General features: G+C 41.7%; 1 protein-coding gene across 5 annotated transcripts in view; it reads left to right on the top strand.

The window, feature by feature from the left end:
- Positions 1–19,234, top strand: part of CRH (corticotropin releasing hormone) — a 73,636-nt gene that overhangs the window by 34,369 nt on the left and 20,033 nt on the right. For 3 of the 5 annotated variants that reach the window (XM_074355021.1, XM_074355022.1, XM_074355024.1), the window contains one exon: positions 18,830–18,895. The exons of the other annotated variants lie outside the window; for them this stretch is intronic. In XM_074355021.1, the coding sequence (XP_074211122.1) occupies positions 18,830–18,895 (66 nt within the window). The remainder of the gene's footprint in view (positions 1–18,829; positions 18,896–19,234) is intronic. 5 annotated transcript variants of the gene reach the window in all.

The raw sequence follows: 19,234 nt of genomic DNA, 5'->3' as shown, positions 1-19,234 counted from the left end.
GCCATCAAGGGCATGTGTGCCGTACAGAAAAGCTTCCTATGTAGTATGATTTGAGGAGGGCAAAGGAAGATTCAATTTCACCAAATTATTTTTCCATTGATCCTGCTGCATATCTTAAAATTACTCTATTATTGTCATTCCTTTGTATAGAGCTATCAAAGTGGGAATGTTATCTGGAGTAACTAATGTTCAAGCCATTATCCATCATTAACATCCTGGCCAGACCTAGTTGGGTCATTAGTGTGTCACTGTCATGAAAATGCACTGTTCGGTTCTGCTGGAGGGAGCCTTGTTGACTGGCAGCCTCAGCTGCTAGCCCACTGGGACCTCCACCACGTTGACATCAGGACGAAACTTGGGCCACTCCCAGCCAGTGGCTGACCACAGTAAGGGTGGTAATGCAGGTCTGTTCCTGAGAGATAGCAGATCTCCTCCAACAGGTGACTTTGACTCTAGGACTCCCTCATCAGCCCTGATTAGGTTGAACTTTTCTAGGCACTGTGCCGCTGTCCCAGGCTCTTCCTACCCAGTCCCCTCCATTCCCCTCCCATTCACAGCTAGCAGACCTGCACTGTGGTCTGAAGGCCCTTCATGCCTTCTCCTGCTCCCTCGCATTTATCCTTCGTAGGCAAATCTCTCACATTAGCCAACCCTTGGAGGACCCAAATGGACACAAGTGGTGCCAGGAGTGGTCTGAGGAAGCCGGTGGTAAGATAGGGCTGTGAAGCAGGCTTCCTCACAGCCTGGAAGGCAAAGAGGGCAGCATCCTGAGCGCTGTTTACGGCAGGAGTAAAGCCTGCCATGGGCGGAGGCCCAAGCGCTGAACTTCACTGGGGATGACTTGGGAAAACCCCCAGTGAGGGCATCCCCCTGGCGAGAGCAGTGATTCAGGCTTTGAAAATTACAGGGTGAGAGGGAGTTGTCTACAAAGGCAGCGGTATCAGCCGGTGACTGTTCAGCTGCACCAGTGCCCCACTGAGAATGAGATGGGGACCTTTCTGTGAGAAACAGAGGGCCTTTGACAGGAAGTGAAAGGCTAACTGTGAGAGCCAGAGGCTTTCTGTGAGAGCTTACAAAGAGACCCAGCTGTGCAGTATGTTTAGAGAGCATCTTGGAGCTCAGAGATTTCCAGTGCTCAGCGGAGGCAGGTCTGTCATGCCATGTCAGGGCCCTGGTTGAGAAAACCTGGGACCCTGCAACATGGCAGGGAGACATCTGGATGGATGTCTCTGAAGACTTCCCTGAGCACTCGAAGTGCCCCTAGTATGAGCCAGCACTTCCCCTGTGCTGGGAGATGCTGTGCTGAGTTCTCATCTCCACGAGGCAGCAGGAGCTGCTCCCCCTTCCTCACTCGGCTGCCAGGTGGATGACGGGTTACATCCCAGCATAACCTGGCTGGGACACTGGGCCTCATAAAGGAGGACAGAGATCATACACTGAAGGAGCTTCAAGAATTAGGTAGAATGTACCTGCCATCAGGGAAATACCTCCAGAACTAGATTTTGAGGGTTCTTGATCAAGAATACTGGAATGTATGACTAGATTAGCAAGAATTCATCTTATTGGAGACATTTTCTTGGGATGCGAGGTTTAACACTGTAGCAAGGATCCCAGGTGCCACAGACTGAGTGTTTGTGTCCCCACCCCTCCAAATTCATGTGCTGAAACTCTAATCCACAATATGATGGTATTTGGTGGTGAGGCCTTGGGGAAGTAATTAAGGGTAGATGAGATCATGAGGCCTTGGGGAAGTAATTAAGGGTAGATGAGATCCTTTTTATAAGGGCACTAATTGCATCATAGTGTGCAATTAGTGCCCTTATAAAAAGGAGAGGAGACACAAGATCTCTCTCTCTGTGTGCACACACTGAGGAAGACCGTGTGAGGACGTAACCTGGAAGAAGACCCTCACCAAGAACCCAGCCATACTGGCACCCTGATCTTGGACTTCCAGCCCCCAAAACTTGGGGAAGTAAATGTTTTGATAAGGGATTGCAAGGAAGTGAGGGAGGAAGAAACACCAGCAACTCCACGTGATGAGCCTGGCTCTCTGGTAGGCTCCACAGACAGCTGTGGGTACCTGGGAGCATGAAGATGCTGTGAAACAAGGAAGAGAGGAAGGGGGCACAGAATTAAGACCAAACTTGATCACTTTATTTTAAGGTCAGTCCCCATTCTATGTAAAGGAGCATTAAAGGCAACCATGAGGAAGAGAAGCGTTCCTGCCTGTCTGAGCAGCACTCACTATGCCTGTCCACCTCTGGGGGCACATGGGTTTTCTTTGGGCTTTTCAGAGCCTCACATAAAGGGGCCACACATTCATGCTCTGATGCGAGCAAGTTCATGGAATGACTGATGGCCATGAACTTTCTGAAGAGTCCTGAATGCTTAATTATCATAAACAATTTAGCCCCTTTCAAATAAGGTTTTCACAAGCCCCCACATGCATCAAAATTTGCTTAGGAACATGAAGTAAAATTTTCTATGATATTTGCAATGTGGCTGGGCCTCCACTTACGCTTGGACCCCCTTTGAGTACCATCTGGGCTTGTCTCATTTGAGGAGAAAAGTAAGGCAGTGGAGATGGTGGAAGGGGCATGGAATGAGGAGCCAGGATGACTGGGATTCCATTCTTTATGAGCTGTATGAGCAACCGACTTAGCTTTTCTAAGCTCCATTTTCCTTATCTGTGAAATGAGAATCTACAGTTTACCTCATTCATTTGTCATGAAGATTTTAGAGATGATTGTGCAAAGCACCTGGTACACAGGAAAGAAATGATTTTATTGTATATTTATTATTTATTTCTCTCTGTATCTATCAGAGAATCTAGCAGGAAGGACACAATATTCACATCATAAATATTTGAAATAAAATTGAATTGTGTTTTTACAATTGTTTTTCAAATAAAGATTGTTATGAAACTGGTGCTTCTCATACTTCCCTGGGCATATGCATCCCTTGGAAAATCTAATTTGGTAAATCTGAAGGAGCGAATTTTAACATGTCCTCAGGGCATTCTGATGTTCACACCAGTTGGGGAAGTTGCTGTAATCTCAAAGGATGCTATAAACCCTCAACTATTATGTCAGGGTATCTCTTTCAGAAAAAGAAAGGACTTATACTAGCCTCTTAATAATTGACTCGTATTGCTGCCAACTGATTTGGGCAAAGTGACCACCATGAAGACGTGGGTGTGCATGGAAAAATAGCATTTAGCTACCATGGGGTCAGAGCCGTTAGCTATGTTAGTGGGTCCTATGTCTCTAAGTGGGCTCCAGATGTATTTTCTTAATAGAATAAAATCCAAATTTTCAGTTTATTTCAAAGCTGCATAATGTGATCATTAGAAGCCTAGTTACATCTAATGCCCTGAATGGAGGTCCCAGGGGTTGTCTCACAATGGTCAGGGGGCCTGAGCAGATCATTACAAGCACTTCACTGTGATAATTGCCAACCTCTGAGAGCTCCAAGGAGAGATGGCTGTGGAACCAAGGGCTTTGAAAAGGTAAAGCACTGCTCCAGCCTCAGCCATTGTTATCAGTAAAGAGATTTTAGCTTTTATGAAGCTGGAGTTGTTAGAAAAGAGGTCCTTTTACATGTCATTGGTTTCTTTTTTATTCATCAGTCCACAATGAAATGGTTTTAATGAGACATGGGCGGGGCTGAGACCAGGATGAAAGCAGAGCAAAGGCCAACAGGGAAGAGAAAGGAACGTTCAGCCCAAGAGCATCTTCTTTTGTGTAAAGACGATTTTGAAGGATGACTTCCTAGTGGAAGGATTTGCTGTTTTAATAACAGGCTTGAAATTTAAGCTCCATCTATTTCCAGGCAGCACAAGAAGAATATTTAGTGATACCCATTATATCTTAATATTTAGATAGATTCAAAACGAATAGACCATAACCCCTGGAATATTTTACAGGGCATAACCCAAGCAAAGTAGTTCTAGAAAAGCAAGTAGTCCTCTACCTGCTCAAGCCTCAAAAATCAAGTCCAGAAATCCAAGAGATTGGTTTTTGCACCTCCTTGGAATAGGAACTGAAAGGTCAGCCAGCAAAGCAAGGATGTATGTGAGTTGTACACCCTGCCTCATAGCATACAGTACTTGACATCACTCCTTACCAAAAATATTCCTTCATTTCTAAATCTTAAAATAAATGGTGTTATCTCCAAGAGACACTTTATTATATATTACCTTAAAAAAGTGGGGGCTTCCCCCAAACCATAGAATAAGTGTTGGAGAACAAAGAACCCTGTATCTGTTCACTGTCTTACGCTATAGAAAGTGCTTTGAAATATTGATAATATTGCTGTCATTCTCTTCAGATGGTTGTACATATGAAATCTGTTGTTACTGAGGTGTCTTATTTATGATGAAAAAAGTCATACAAATATGAGTGGAGGTGGCCGGCGGGTGAGATACAACATCATGGGGACTCAAGATGGGAGCACATTCTATGTCCAACGTTTCCATTTCAGAAGGGATGTGAGTTCAAGACCCTTAGGTAGTGAGTTCACCAGCCCCCTGCCCAGACTGCCGCATCTCATGGTGGGTTCATGAAATAAAAGAATTAGATTTTTCTGTTTTTTTTAAATTGAAAATTAAGATAACCCAGTATTGCTGATTGAAGTAAAGAGAAAGTTGAGGTTGAAGACAGTTATAGTTCTTAACTATAAAACAGAAGTTTGGGGTAAATCAAGCAGTGGAATGTGAAATTCAGCAGTGACCCGGTTCTATGAATATAAGCAATTCACCATATATTTTCCACAAAAAGAAAGAAAAAGTACTTTGTGAAACAGTTTCAGCTGGTGTCTCAGCTAGTACAAAAATTGCTCATCAAGTGAGAGATAAATTTTAGTGGAAATTGAAGAGACAATTTGTGGTATAATGATATGCACAAGAAGCCTATGTCTGTAAGGAAAACTGATTTGGGTGAAATCTAGAAATTTCCATAATTAAGATCTTGGGGATTTGTGAAAAACTAGATACTTATCTTTCAAATAGATTAGGTAGCTGAAGAAATTCACATCTATCTATCTAATCTGTCTAGTATATCATCCACATGTCTATGCAGTCATTCTTCTTTGAAAGCAAGGAGTGCTGTGTGCCAGGCATTGTGCTAGGAGAAGGGTTGTAGGCTTTGAGGGATACAGACTCCTGAAGGAGAAGGTCTAGGACATCAGGACTGGAAGGACACTCATTGTGGATGAAGGACCCATCTGGGACAGAAGTGGAAAGACATAATCCTTAAGGTTCACCTTTTCCCACCCACTCTACTTTTCTGCATCAAGCAAGCTTACAAGTAGGCAAGCCCACTCAACCTTACCAGTCCTTTGATTTTTTAAATTCCTAAAAGGTTTTCAAATTATCCTTGAGTAATCGGCTCTAGAAAGTATACCTCATAGTGCATCTTGCCAACAAGATACACTGTACCCATAGAGGAATGAAAGTTCTTCCCTTCGTTTTCTGTGACTTCCCATGGTTTACAGTGATTTGGAAATAAGTATTAAGGACTCTTTCTTGCTGCTGAATGTACTTTCCACATGGATGGGAGAACCACTACGGGTGCTTATGGTTAAGGTTGTTTCCGAAGGAGGACCTAGAATCTGGGGCTAGCTTTCTGTCTTTCATGGTCTCAATTACCCCACTTTATTCCACTCTTTTGCTCCCTTTTCTACATCAATACAGTAATAGCAAACCCTTCATGGCACAGTTATTAAAAGGCTTCTCCTATGCTAACTCATTATTGGTTACAACCACCCTAGGAGGTAGATGCAATCATTGCCATTTTACAGATGAGGAAAAGGAGCCTAGAGAGATTAAGTGAGTGTTCTAAATTGCACAGCTGGTAAACTGCGGATCCCAGATTCAAACTCAAAAGGTCTGGCTCAGAAGACTCTAACTATACTGCCCCTCACACCAAAGTTAACTCAATGAGGGAAATAGCCCTCATCTGTCATGTGTTGCATGTGGCAAGAGACTCAAAAGAAGTCTTCTTCCCAGTGGCTCTTTTTTTGACTTTCCTTCTCCATCTCATTTAATTCATATGGACAGGGCGAAATTTTCATTAAGAGCTTTAGAGTGTATCTCAGCGGGAACTGGGAAAATTTTAAAACCATTTCCAGGTATGCTGTGGTTGTGATCCTGGCTTCATTTCCGTTGGACACAATCAAGATAATCAAGGTAATAAAAGGTCCTCAGAAGCAGACATTAAGCCTTCTACTAGAAATATGACTCCCTTACTTTGCAACCAGTAGGTACCGAGTTGCATCTGTCGAGTAAAAGCAAGAAAAGCTTTGGCTTTTAGGGGTTCCAGTCTCCCCATTCCTCACAGACGACTAGTGGGAGGATGTGAGGATAGGGGGATGTGATGGAGGGTCTGTGGAAATCCTGGGCTGGTGCCAGGCTACTCCTTCCATGACCAAAACTCCCCAAATGCCTTTTACTCTCTCTCTTTAAAGCAGTAATAAAATATATCAGAAATAAAAACCAAAGTTCTCATCTTAACTCACAAAGTAGGTGAGCCATCTCCGTGTTACTTTGACCTTTTCTCTTCTGAGAAACATTTTTTGCAACTATTTTAAGTTGTTGAAGGAACATTCCACTTGAAGAAAAGGTTAAAGCAGTCATGACTGGGCTGAGGGGATAAAAATCCAGGAGGATGAGGTCAGGTTCCAGGGGCTTCATTGACCTATTTCTGCCAGGTTTGCAAACCAGTGCAACATCCTCACCCTTAGGGTGGTTGGATGTCAGTCAGGGCCATCATGACGGGCATCCTCCCTGATTTTGGAGTTTGTTTCTCTGCCTATCTGCCCAGGTGACCACTGCGACGGGGCTTGGTGGCCAGGCTACCCTGAGCAGCGGGAGAGGAGAAGACCTTTTCCCACTGAACTTTTTGTCCCTGCCTTTTCCTTCTTTCCTCTTTCCTTTGGAACCTCAAAGAGTACATGGTGATTGAGGGGGAAATACAGTCCAAAAGTGAACTTGTCTGGATGGGAGCAGGAGTGTTTCTGTCCCAGCTGTGCTGGATCTGATCTAATCACATGCCCTGGGCCACTGAGAGTGTATGGTGCATTGCTTAGATTTATAGAACTGGGTCACAGCTGAATTTCACATTCCGCTGCTTGAATTACCCCAAACTTCTGTTTTCTAGTTAGAAGCTTCAACTACCTTGACCTCAGTGTTCTCTCTGCTTCTATCAGCAGGAAAAGCCCATTGTTTCCCTGTCCTTGTTTGCTTTCTTTCTGTTAGTTTCCTAATTACAACAGTTTCTTTTTAAATAATTCAACTTGTGACTGAACTAAAAAAAAAATCTATTTACATGTCTGCATCTTCCATTAGACCTTGCTTTCCTTAACAACACAGTGACACATTGCAGAACTCAAGAAATGTCCACTGAGTAAGCAAACAAACACTGGGGCCACAGTCCTGCACTGGAGATGAGCTGCGTTACCTCCATTCTTTCCAGGACTGCAGTGAACCTCTAGATTCTTGCTGCCGTCTCCCTGAGTGGGAAGCCTGTGCTTTACCGTGAACTAGCTGTGTGACTCAGGGCAGGTTTCTCAACCAATTAGTGCCTCTGTGCTCATTTATTAAAAGGGGCCTAATAACAGGACCTACCTCACTGGACTGTTGGCAGGACTAAATGAGATAATCCATGAGAAATTTTCACAGCATTGCCTGGCTCATAGTACCTGTTACGTCTGTCTCAAGGCCTGTGCTTCCCACAGGATCACTGATTGAGTTCCTGTTTTCTGTTGGCGGACACGGATGCTCAGCATACTTTCAGAGCAGAAATGACTGGTCTGTCCTTTGTGTAGTGTAGACATCTGGCCTCGGGCTGCTGCGTCTGAAACTCTGATGGCTCCTCCTGCACTTACTATTGTGTGTGACAACATACTCCAAACTTAGAAGCATAAAATAGCAATCATTTAATTATGGTCACATATTTGTGGGGGCAGGAATTCAGAGTGCAGTGAGATGGCTTGTCTACAAGCCTGGGTCCTGAGCTGGGAAGTCTCGATCAGCTGGGGGCTGGCATTCCCAAGGGCTTTGTCATTCACATGTCATTCACATTCACAAACTAACACATCACATTCGGCTGATATGTTAGTTTCCTAGGGCTGCTCTAATAAAGTACTAAAATTGGATGACCTAAAACCATAGAAATGTATTCTTTCACATTTCTGGAATCTAGAAGACTAAAATCAAGGTGTCAGCAGGGCCATCCTCCATCCAAAACTTCTAGGGGAGGATCCTTCCTTATATCTTACAGCTTCTGGTAGCCCCCAGGTGTTACCTGACTTGTGGCTGCATTTCATTCCCGGCCTCTGTCTTCCCTGTGTGTCTGTGTCCTCGCATGATGTTCACACCTCTCATAAAGGACGTGTTAAAGGCCCAGCCCACTCCAATATGGCCTTATCTTAAATAATTACATCTGCAATGCCTCTGTTTCCGAACAAGGTCACATTCTGAGGTACTAGGGGTTAGACTTCAATGTATCTTTTTGGGAGACATAATTCAACCCCATAATAACTGGGATGATTCAAAGTCTGGGCTCAGCTGGCACTATTGACTAAAACACCTACAATGTGGCCTCTCCACTTGGCTTGGGTGTCTCACAGCATGGTGCCTAGATTCTGAGAGGGAGCATCCGGAAAGTGGGCATTCCAGGAGAGCCAGTGGGACCTGACTTTATGACCCAGCCCTGAAGTCACACAGTGTCATTTCTGTCATCCTCAGTGGTCAGACCAGTCACAACCCACCCAGATTCCACCTCTTGAGAGGAACGTCAAGAATTTTGGGGCCGTGTTTTGCTGCCGCCCCTCCTCCCCAGATCCTGGGAGTAGTTTTTCGGAATTTGCTCATTTTGATTTCCACATTAAAATACAGAACACAGGGTCTCCTCTGAGGAATAGAAAGGCTGTTCACCCCCACATTCTCACAGAATATTTTCAGGGTTGTTTGGAAGACTGGATACTAGGCTGAATTGGTGTATCCATATACTTTAATTTAACAATCACCAAAGAATTTTAAAGAAGAAAAAAATTAGACCAGGAAAAAGAATTTTTGAAAAAAAATTTTATAAGAGCCAAAAATAGACGACATGACTGAGGTGATTACGAGCTGTTGTCAGGAGGCAGGAAGAGACTGTCAGGTGAGAACGCCAAGATCCTACAGCAGTAAGAATCAAGGCCATGGCGTGAGCTGAGTTTGCTGCTTGATTTCAGAGAACAAACTGCCAAGATATTGTGGAGAGATGATGTGAATGTCAAATCCTCCTATTTTTTCTAATAGATTCCTAAATACACTCGGCACATACTTTCTTATTGAGCTTTCTAGAATGGAGCCTGGAAAAATACATAAATTATATGACGACCTATCAGATATTATGAAAAAAAAATATGACTTGCTACAAATGTTTACCATAGACACATGCCAAGGTGTTCACAGAATCGCTATTTGAAATAGCCCCCAGCTGGAAGCCACCCAAATGCCCATGAGCAGCAGAATGGATCCAGTGTGGTGCAGTGACGGTGGGTTCTGCACTATATAGTGATGACAATAATCTACAGTTACACCCAACCTGGGTGAATGTCCCAAACAATGGTGAGGGAGATAATACAGACATAAAGAAGGAACATACTGTATGACTTCAGTTTTATACAAACTCAGCAAAACTGGCCATGCTGTTGTAAAGCCAGATAATAGTTACACTTGAGGGGAAAATGATTAGAAGAATGAGGGGAAGGACTTCTGGCAGTGGTTTCTGTCTCTTGATCTGGGGGCTGGTTGCATGATGTGTTCAGTTTATGAAGCTCTATGCTTCTGATACGTGCACTTTTTGCACTTTTTCTGGGTATATATTTTGCTGCAGTAAAAAATTAAAAATAAAGTGCTTACATTTAAATAATCAACAGGCTATGACAGAAGAGTATAATTTTTTAATTTTTAATTTTTATTATGGTAAGAACACGTAACATGAAATCTGCCCTCAATAAATTTTTAAGTGTACAACATAATACTTTTTATTGATGTGTAGTTGATTTACAATACTAAGTTAGTTTCAGGTGTATGGCAGAGTGATTCAGTATTTTTACAGATTATATTCCATTAAAAGTTATTACAAGATAATGGCTATATTTCCCTGTACTGTACAGTATTTCCTTGTTGCTTATCTATTTTATACATGGTAGTTTGTATCTCTTAATCCTCTATCCCTACCTTTACTCTATCCCTTTCTCTCTCCCCACTGGTAACCACTAGTTTGTTTTTTGTATCTGTGAGTCTGTTTCAGTTTTGCTATATACATTCATTTGTTTTATTTTTTAGATTCCACATGTAAGTGATATCATACAGTATTTGTCTTTCTCTCTCATTTCACTCAGCATACTATTCTCTAGGTCCGTTCATGTTGCTGCAAATGGCAGAATTTTAGTCTTTTTTATGGCTGAGTCATATTCCATTGTAGATGCATACTACATCTTCTTTATCCATTTATCTGTTGATGGACACTTGGGTTGCTTCCCTATCTTGGCTGTGTAAATAATGCATAGAGGTAACATGTATCTTTTCGAATTACTGTTTTTGGTTTTTTCTCAATATCTACCCGGGGTGGAACTGCTAGATCATATTTTAGTTCTATTTTTAGTTTTTTAAGGAACCTCCATACTGTTTTCTATAGTGGCTGCACCAATTTACATTCCAACCAGCAGCATAAAAGGGTTCCCTTTTCTCCACATCCTTGCCAACATTTTTTATTTGTAGACTTTTTGATGACAGCCATTCTGACAGTGTGAGGTGATATTTCACTGTTATTTTGATTTACATTTCTCTAATAATTAGTGATGTTGAGCATCTTTTCATGTGCCTGTTAACTATCTGTATGTCATCTTTGGGAAAATGTTCAGGTCTTTTGCCCATTTTTTGATTAGGTTGGTTTTTTTGATAATGAGTTGTATGAACTGTTTAAATATTTTGGATATTAACCTTTTTTTGCAAATTTTTTCTTCTATTCTGTAGGTTGTCGTTTAATTTTATCAGTGGTTTCCTTTGCTCTGCAGAAGCTTTTAAGATTAATTAGATCCCATTTGTTTATTTTTGCCTTTATTTCTGTTTCCTTGGGAGATAGATCCAAAAAATATATTGTTACGATTAATGTCAAAGAGTATTCTGCCTAAGTTCTCGTCTAGAAGTTTTATGGTTCCAGGTCTTTTAGGTCTTCAGTCCATTTTGAGTTTACATTTGCATATGATGTGAGTATTATTAGAGAAGAGTGAGTATTATTAGAGTATTGCTAGAGAACACGTAAGAACTCACACCAAGACTTAACAGTGCTCACATCCAGATGGCTGATTTCTTGGCCTCTCTGGTGATATATTTTAATTCAGCAAGATATTTTCATTTTTATTGCAATAAAATGGGTACTGTCACCTAAATCTCCAAAAAGTTTATTTAACTCCAGTCCTTGTGTAAAATTAAGGAATATAGGGGTCTTTGGCGGCAGAAAATTGCTTACTCATCCCTTTGAAGGGACCCAAGACTGCAGAACAGGAGAACCATTGGCTCCATCACCTGGGGAGGAGAGGGATAAGGAGCATGTCAAAAATGCACAGATGAAATATGGGCTTTCCCCATCCACTTCCTTGCCCTTCAGATCTGGGGCTCTCTTTGACCACGATCTTCCAGGATTCCAGTTTTCATTCCACCTTCCATCCTTCATTTCCAGTACCCACGTCCTCTGTCTCCAGGATATTCACATGGAATTCTGTGAAAACTTTCTCCTCTGGTATCCTTCTTGCTTTACTTCCTCTACTGGGACTAATGGCCACCTGTCTTGAGGTTCTTGGTCTTTCGTGGCAAGCCACCCTCAGCAGGTTTCCTTGAGGCTCATTTGCTAAAGGACTTTAGAGTCTTTTGAGGATGCAGACCAGGCTTCCAGACTCCCTTGCCCTGCAATAAACTAGTCATAGATTAGGATGCTTGTGGTTCTTCTGATGGTTTGTCAAGTTGGCGGCTGCTCACCTGGAGAAGACTCTGTCACTTGTGCTGATTGAAAAGAGAGTGCCTGATGAAGGGGAAAAGCAGTCTTGGCCCAAGGCTTGAGCTGGGCAATTCCATGATGCAGCCTTGGAAAATGTTCTCCAGGGCACCATGTGTGTATCTCCAATCAGTAAAATTTCCCTTTGATTTGAGAGGTACTCTGCTTCCCTGTCTCAGTGAGGTGAGCAGCAATTTTAATTTCAGCTCCTGGAGACTGCTGCAAACCACCTCAGCTCTGCTCCATTCCTCAGCTGTGTTTGCTCCTCTGTGCTTGGAGAGCAGCATTTTCACTTGGTATGAACTGTGAGGCACTGTCTGAGCAAGCAGATTGGTTGCTAATAAGGAAACTGGCACTGACAGCTTTTTAGGCTCTGATGAGAGAAAAAAGATGTCTTCACATCAGAACAATTTAACTCTCAATGTAGCATATCCACTGGTTGAAATTTAGAGAGAAAGAGAGAAATTTAATTGTCAGGCTGTGGTGCATAGTGTCAAAGTTACTTAGATTATGAGAAATATGTCTTTTCAACAGCTTAAAGGCCACAGCTCTCTTCTTCTTCTTCTTCTTCTTTTTTTTTTTTTTTTTCTGGTATGGGAAGACCAGACAAGCTGCAGAAACCCCAGCCTGTAACTCATAGTTCCATCAAACACTCAGCAGAGGAACAAGAAGTATTTGACTGTAATATTAGCTATGGAATGTTCCTTATTAGTCATATGATTCTGTTGCTCATTCCTGTTGGATTCATGGGTATATCAGAGATATTTAGAATTAGAACAGTCCAGAGAGAGAACCCAGTTCTCATTTTAAAAAATTAAAACAAAAAAAAAAATTTAATTAAAAAGCAACAAATAAACCTAGGCCCAGAGGAATTAAGCAACTTGTCTAGAGTATGTGTCAGTGACAGAGCTGGGACTGGAATTCAATCCCGCAGCTCCCAGCCCTCTCATGACCCTATTCACCGTACCATTCTGAAGAACCACGTCCTGCAGAGATCTTTCAAAGTCAGAATGGCTTCTTGCCTGAGAGGTACATGTCTCTAGGATAAGAACCATCTGGGAGATACTTAGGAAAGAAAGAAGATGAATCAAATATCTTTTGCCCCATGCCTTCCTTTCTCCACAAATCTGTGAATGTCAAGCCATGTCCAGCCTCCACTGTGGGACTAAGACTGAACACCAAGGACCTCTAAGGAACCTACTTCAATCAGTAATGGCTCAGGGGTTGGGCACTGAGCCAGTCTTGGTTTAAGGGTCCCTAGGGGGTGTTAGGGAGATCTGTAGATAGGAGCTATTCTGATTTAAACCCAGGAATTCTGTTCTTTGTGGGAACCACCCCCTCCCCCAGTGCCACCCCAAATCTTCACCATGATTCCCAAATACCCAAGAGACTGAAAATGTCTCCCTAAAGTCTTTCTGATGTTGGCAGACCTAGGACAGAGGTGAACTTTTCAGAGACTTTCTGCAAGGTTTAAATTTATGTCTAGCATACTTTGAACATTAAGAGACTGTGGTGTTTACAGAGATAAATCGCCTTTCCCATGGCAGTGTTTATCCACAGAAGACGTTCGTAGTAAGTCCCAGAGAAGATTCTATCTTCTGCACTGTAGATGCTCACGGTTTCTGCAGGTGTACAGTAATAGTGGTGAAGGAGAAGGAAGTCACGGGCAACGCTGTGCCACGCTCAACATTGCAGATCATGGCACAGTTAAATGAGCTGACAGTTCCAAGTTTCTGAGCCTGTCTCCATGACTAGTACAGCTGTCAGAACCAGAGGGGCCATGCCTGGGTGTCCCATGGATGCTTTAGATAGATGTGAGATTTCAGACATCCAAGCTCCTCTATCTGCTTGAACAGTGTCTAGCTCCCAGTCCCTAATTTAGTCAACAAATATTTCTTCCACACTTGCTGGAGATTCTTGAAATAAGCTGATAAATGAGCTTTTATTAAGCCTCTACTCTGTGCCAAGCACTTATACATGCATTATCTCATTGCACTCGAAATACTATTGTGTGTTAGGTTCCCTGTCTCACAGATCCTGAAATTGTAGTTCAGGGAAGTTAGATGAACTGTTCAAAATACACAAAGACACAGGGCTGCGATTCAACCCTCAGTCTTCTGATTTGGGTTCTGGATAGTTTCTACTCCATCTGCCTGTTCTAATAGTGTGCCCTCAACCACTGAAATTGTTGACAGGAACAATGCATGGTTATTTTACCAAAAAATGACTCATCAAAGTCAAAATCTTTGGCTTGGTCAGCATTCTAATTTAACTATATTCAACATGTAAACAATAGTGGTTCTGTATAATGGATGAAAAACTCAGTGCCATTGATAGTCTACCTAGAAATGCATCACATATCTTTTTGACAACAGATTTACCTTCATTGTTTGGTCCAGACTAATTGTAAAATTATCTTTTGTTTCCTGGGCTCTTATCAGTTTAAGAGAGAAATCATCTAGCAGTTGGAAGTCAGCCTGGGACCACTGTGGGTCATAACCCTAAGGACCCAAATGTAGGCAAGAGTCAACAAGCAGAACAACATCAATGGCAAAAACTGCCAGTGGGAAAAAGCAGAAAGCACACACCAGCCACCCTGCAAGACCAATTCTGTTTCTTAAGAGTCATACAGCCCTAAATCTAGGGACCATCACAGCCAAAAGGATAAGCTTTGGGATCTGAGAAAGCTGGTGCAAAATTTGGCTCTGCCTGCCATGTACAAGCTACAGGCAACTGGGAAATGAGTGAGACCTGAACTAAACCTCAGTTTCCTTCTCTGCAAAGGGGTGTGTATTGGCAGGTGCAGCAGAGAATAATGATACCGCCTTCTAGGATGGTGGAGAGGGGTCAGTGCCCCTTAGCACAGAGTGGGGCACACACACAGTGTACTGCAAGTGGCAGCTATCGTTATTAAATATGATGTCTGATGGTAAGCAAAATAACATAGCTTTATGCGTTTTCACTCAATAAATTAAATTTCTATCAGGCAAGCTAAGGAGTTTCCTGGATTAAACATCTGACTAGTGCTTAGATAGGCTGACCTTTATAGTTCACTGCAACCCCGAGGGTCTTGATTTTATAAGCCCTTTCAGTGGTTGAGTGTTAATGCTAAACAAGAGCCGGTGTCATGTTATTTTCAATTAGGTGGAATATTAATGGATAGATGAGTAAAATATAACTGAGAAAGAAAACCACAGATTGAACACTTGCATCCATCTCTGCTCCTGTGCAAAACCTCACAGTAAAGGAATTTAAAATGCACGAAACTATAAGGACAAGAGAAGGGGAGAAGTGATGAGAGAAAATAAAATTTGGCAACTGAAAAGCAAATGGAAGGACAGTAACATGCTTAGTGCACTAGGGACAGTTGAAAGCTTCATGTCTGTAGAGGGGAGATGCCAACAAGAAGAAATAAAAGAAAGGCTTAGAACAGGAAACACCTGTAAGTGCCAAAGGCAGGGGTGTTGAGCAAGGTTGAGAGTTTGCAGGAGAACTAGGACCCCAGTCTCCTCCTTGCCTCTCAGCCAGGAGGCTACCCAAGTCTGACCTCTCTCCCAGCATTTCCATGATCACCTCTTCTGCCATCTCCTAAAATTTTTCTGATGTTGCCACAGACTTTTAAAGTTCACTTTACCCCAAAGTGTGAATTCAGAACCATCTGTTCATTCTCCAGTGCTTACTAACACAACATGAGCTAATGCTGCTCAACAAACAGTACTGCAGAGAAAAGAAAACCCTAAAGAAAGATACCGTGTATCACTATTCCTAGATTCCGTTGTCAGCATCCTTTTGAACATGGTAGACAGTCCCCTACTGGTTCTGTCTCTCCTCTGGTCACCTGCCCCTAGAACAAGGCCTGCTCTTCTCCATGCTTGGCAATCTCCTTTATCTTGTCCTCCCTAGACCTACAGTCAAAGTAAAGGAAAACCTTTTGACAATGTAGTAGACAATATCGTAGTTGGCAATGTAATTGATGCATCTTTGCCCAATCTGAAGACAGAGTTTGTCATTGTTAGAGTAATAGCATTCTCCATGTGAAGCATCTGTGGTTGGAACACTCCTGTTCAGGGCTTCTGCAAGACCAATGAGTAGGTACTTATCTCTAAGTATGACTGAAAACTCACCAAAATGAACTGCCAAGAACAAATGGAAGAGGACCTACCCCACAAGAATATATTCTAAATTCTACCCACAAAGCAGATGCTAACAGCTCTCTAGAACCAGTTTTTTGGTTTTCAACTCCAGATATATCAAGGTTGAGACACATTTCCAAGCAACAAGAGACTGTTGGCCTCTATCTCTAAAATATCATTTGGTTTCTCAGTACATTTCCTTTCTGATTTCCCTACACAGTATTTGCGGCTCCCTTATTGGTGTTCTCATTTTTGTATGTTTATACAAACAGTAAGATTTATAGCTCTGTCACAGCTTACTATTGTTATTTGTTAGTGGGACTGCCTATCCTGGTGAGCTGGGAGCTGTTTGAGGGCAAAGAGTATTTTATTTACCTTTATATTCCTGGCACACAGTAGGCAGCGCTGCTGCTGGCTTGAATTGACTGTGGTAAGAGAACAAAATGCTTCTCAGTCAGCACTTGTTTTCTAGGATCCTTTCCAATATACTTCCAACTCAAAAACGTGATTTAAGAGGTAGGCAGAAAGTGAATTGAGCTGAATGTTTTGCAAAAACACCTCATCTTTAAAGGTGGGGGAAAAAAATCAGCCACTTTCCCAAGATAGCTGTTCTGTCCCACATCTTGAAGCAATGAAATGATGAGTGCTGTGATCAGAGAGGACCCTCAGAAAATAAATAAAAACCCAACTCTCGTAATGCAGCCATGAGCCAGGAGGGAAGTGAAGAAGAATGTCATTATCATCCTGATATTTTTAGAAGTTCTCCGGCGACAGGTCAGATTTGAGGGAATCAGAAAATGGTAAAAATAATCTTGTTATTCCACAAACGAGGCTCTATATATATCAGGCCGATTTTGAGCACTGCTTGAGAAAGTTGAGAAAATATTTTTAAGTGTTAGTGAAATGATAGGCTTTGGGGGCAGACCCAGCCTTGCTTTATAGAAGATTTATCTTGGAGCAGAGGGTGAGAGATTTTAGTGATGCTGGCATCATAAAACAACAACAACCACCACCCAGCAGTGGATGCCAAGTTTTTATTTTCCACATTTTTAAGAGGAGGGTCCACATGGTAGAACTGCATGAGATACGTAGAGAATTGAAAGTTGATTTTGCCTGGGGAGTCCTCCTGTGTCCCCGCAGAAGACCAAGCCATCCACATCTTAAGGCGTCTTCATTTTTCCTTATTTTGAGACTGCAGGGTTCTGTAGGATTCCTTTTGCAGTTTGCATTTGCAACTATTCCTGAGTTGTCCTATAACCAGGTACCTACAGAGGCTTGGGGCTCTGGGTTTCAGTAGAAATGACCCTCTGTTTATTTGGCATGCTGGCTTCTTTAAATACTCAGCCATCTGACTCTCTAATTGTTTCGGATTAGTCATAAGTTAAGTAGGACAGAGAAAATGTTATAAATATTTCATTGCATATCCATTCAAGAAATTTAGGTTAAGTTTACATATCCTAGCCACTGAAAGAAAGAGCCTATGTGTTTATTTAAAACATGTTGTTCTGTTTCATTTGGAATATACGAGTCTCATATGGAAAACTGTTCTTTAAGACATAATGTAAGTTGCTCTTTTCCTCATCCTTATCCTGAATTTGAGCCTTTGAATGAATTCTTCTTACTCTTTTATTTCTGCAAACAAGAGGCATGATGTGGTGGGAAAGAAGGGAGCTTGGAGTGATGAGCATGTGTCCAGTAGAATTCTACTGACTTAAAGCTCATGTCATCCAGGACAATTAATTTAGTCTCATTGACTCTCAAGTCTGCAATGCAGATGATTATCATAATTGCTTCATCAAGCTGTTGAGAAGGTAGAATAAGGTCAGGAGTGAAATTTTTACGTTTATTAAAATAATGTTTGTGAGATTCCCAGTGGCATGGACTGGCTCCTGATCAGATAGCCTTTCTGAGGGAAAAATTCCAGGGTGCCTCCTGAAATTTAGATATGAAAGGAAGCTTAGAAATCATCTTTTTCAGTCATCATACTTTATTTTGTATTTAAAATTTATTTTTTTATCAAAGTAATGCCTGCCGATAGTTTTAAAATAAAATATTTATAATGAAAAACAAGTTTCCTACCCCCACGCAATTCAGTTCCCTCTCTCTAGATGATAATATCTTGATGAGTTCAATTCTAGCCATGATTTTTCATCTACTGCCCTGATGTATGAGTATTTGGTTCATTATACCTACCATCTCCCTCTGCATCCTCCCAATATAGTCTCATTAATTTCTTAGTTTGTTTATGGGATAACTTTGTAACTTCCAATAATATACACCTTTGTTTCTCAGTTTATCATGAGGCTGTAATCCTTGCCTTTACTCTTTGAAAGATGAAGCCATTGGCACTCACCCCTCCCTTTACTCCTCTTCACTTCTGCCCACTTCCCAGTTTCTGTCATTAGAATTTTTATGACTACGTTGCTAAAGTAGATGACATTTACATTCTGTTTTATGATCATAGTTAAGTATCTCATGACTTGTTTATAGGTTGTTTGTAAAAGCTTAAAATCAATAAACTGTTCACCTAAGTGTTCAGTACTTGTGATGGACGGTAGAGCCAAATGGAGGATAATGATTACATGACCTCTCTTGTCTGGCATTTTGTTTCTCCAGGAGTTTCTAACTGAACTTTTTTTTTCTGCATTACAGTTTTGTTCCTGTCATTTGCATAGAATTATACTGGCCAGTCTTGAAGTCCTCTTCCCACCCCCTCAGGTACCCTCCGTTCTCTGTCTCTGATCTACACAGGGTGATTTCTAGATTTGTGCTCACATTTGTTATTGGACCTGAGACTTGTCTTTGCTTCTCCTGGTTGACTCTCCTGTTTCCTGGATCTCAAGACTTCTGTTTCTGTTTGTTTTAACTTACTTGATTGGTTAAAGCCAATTTGCAAATAATTTCCTAAAACCTAAAACCTGGACTGCTCCTAGGTATGTGAGGCCTCAGACCATTCATCTTTCTACCTAAATAACTATATTTTAAAACTATCACAAAAACCATGTGGAGTATAGTGGGTTTTGGACCTAATTTAGAATATTGGATAGAGATGAGATA

Source organism: Camelus bactrianus, chromosome 29 (genome assembly GCF_048773025.1).
Source record: "Camelus bactrianus isolate YW-2024 breed Bactrian camel chromosome 29, ASM4877302v1, whole genome shotgun sequence".
Taxonomy (NCBI): Eukaryota; Metazoa; Chordata; class Mammalia; order Artiodactyla; family Camelidae; genus Camelus; species Camelus bactrianus.
The sequence above is the reverse complement of the archived record's forward strand: the minus strand, read 5'-3'. Positions and strand labels throughout refer to the sequence as shown.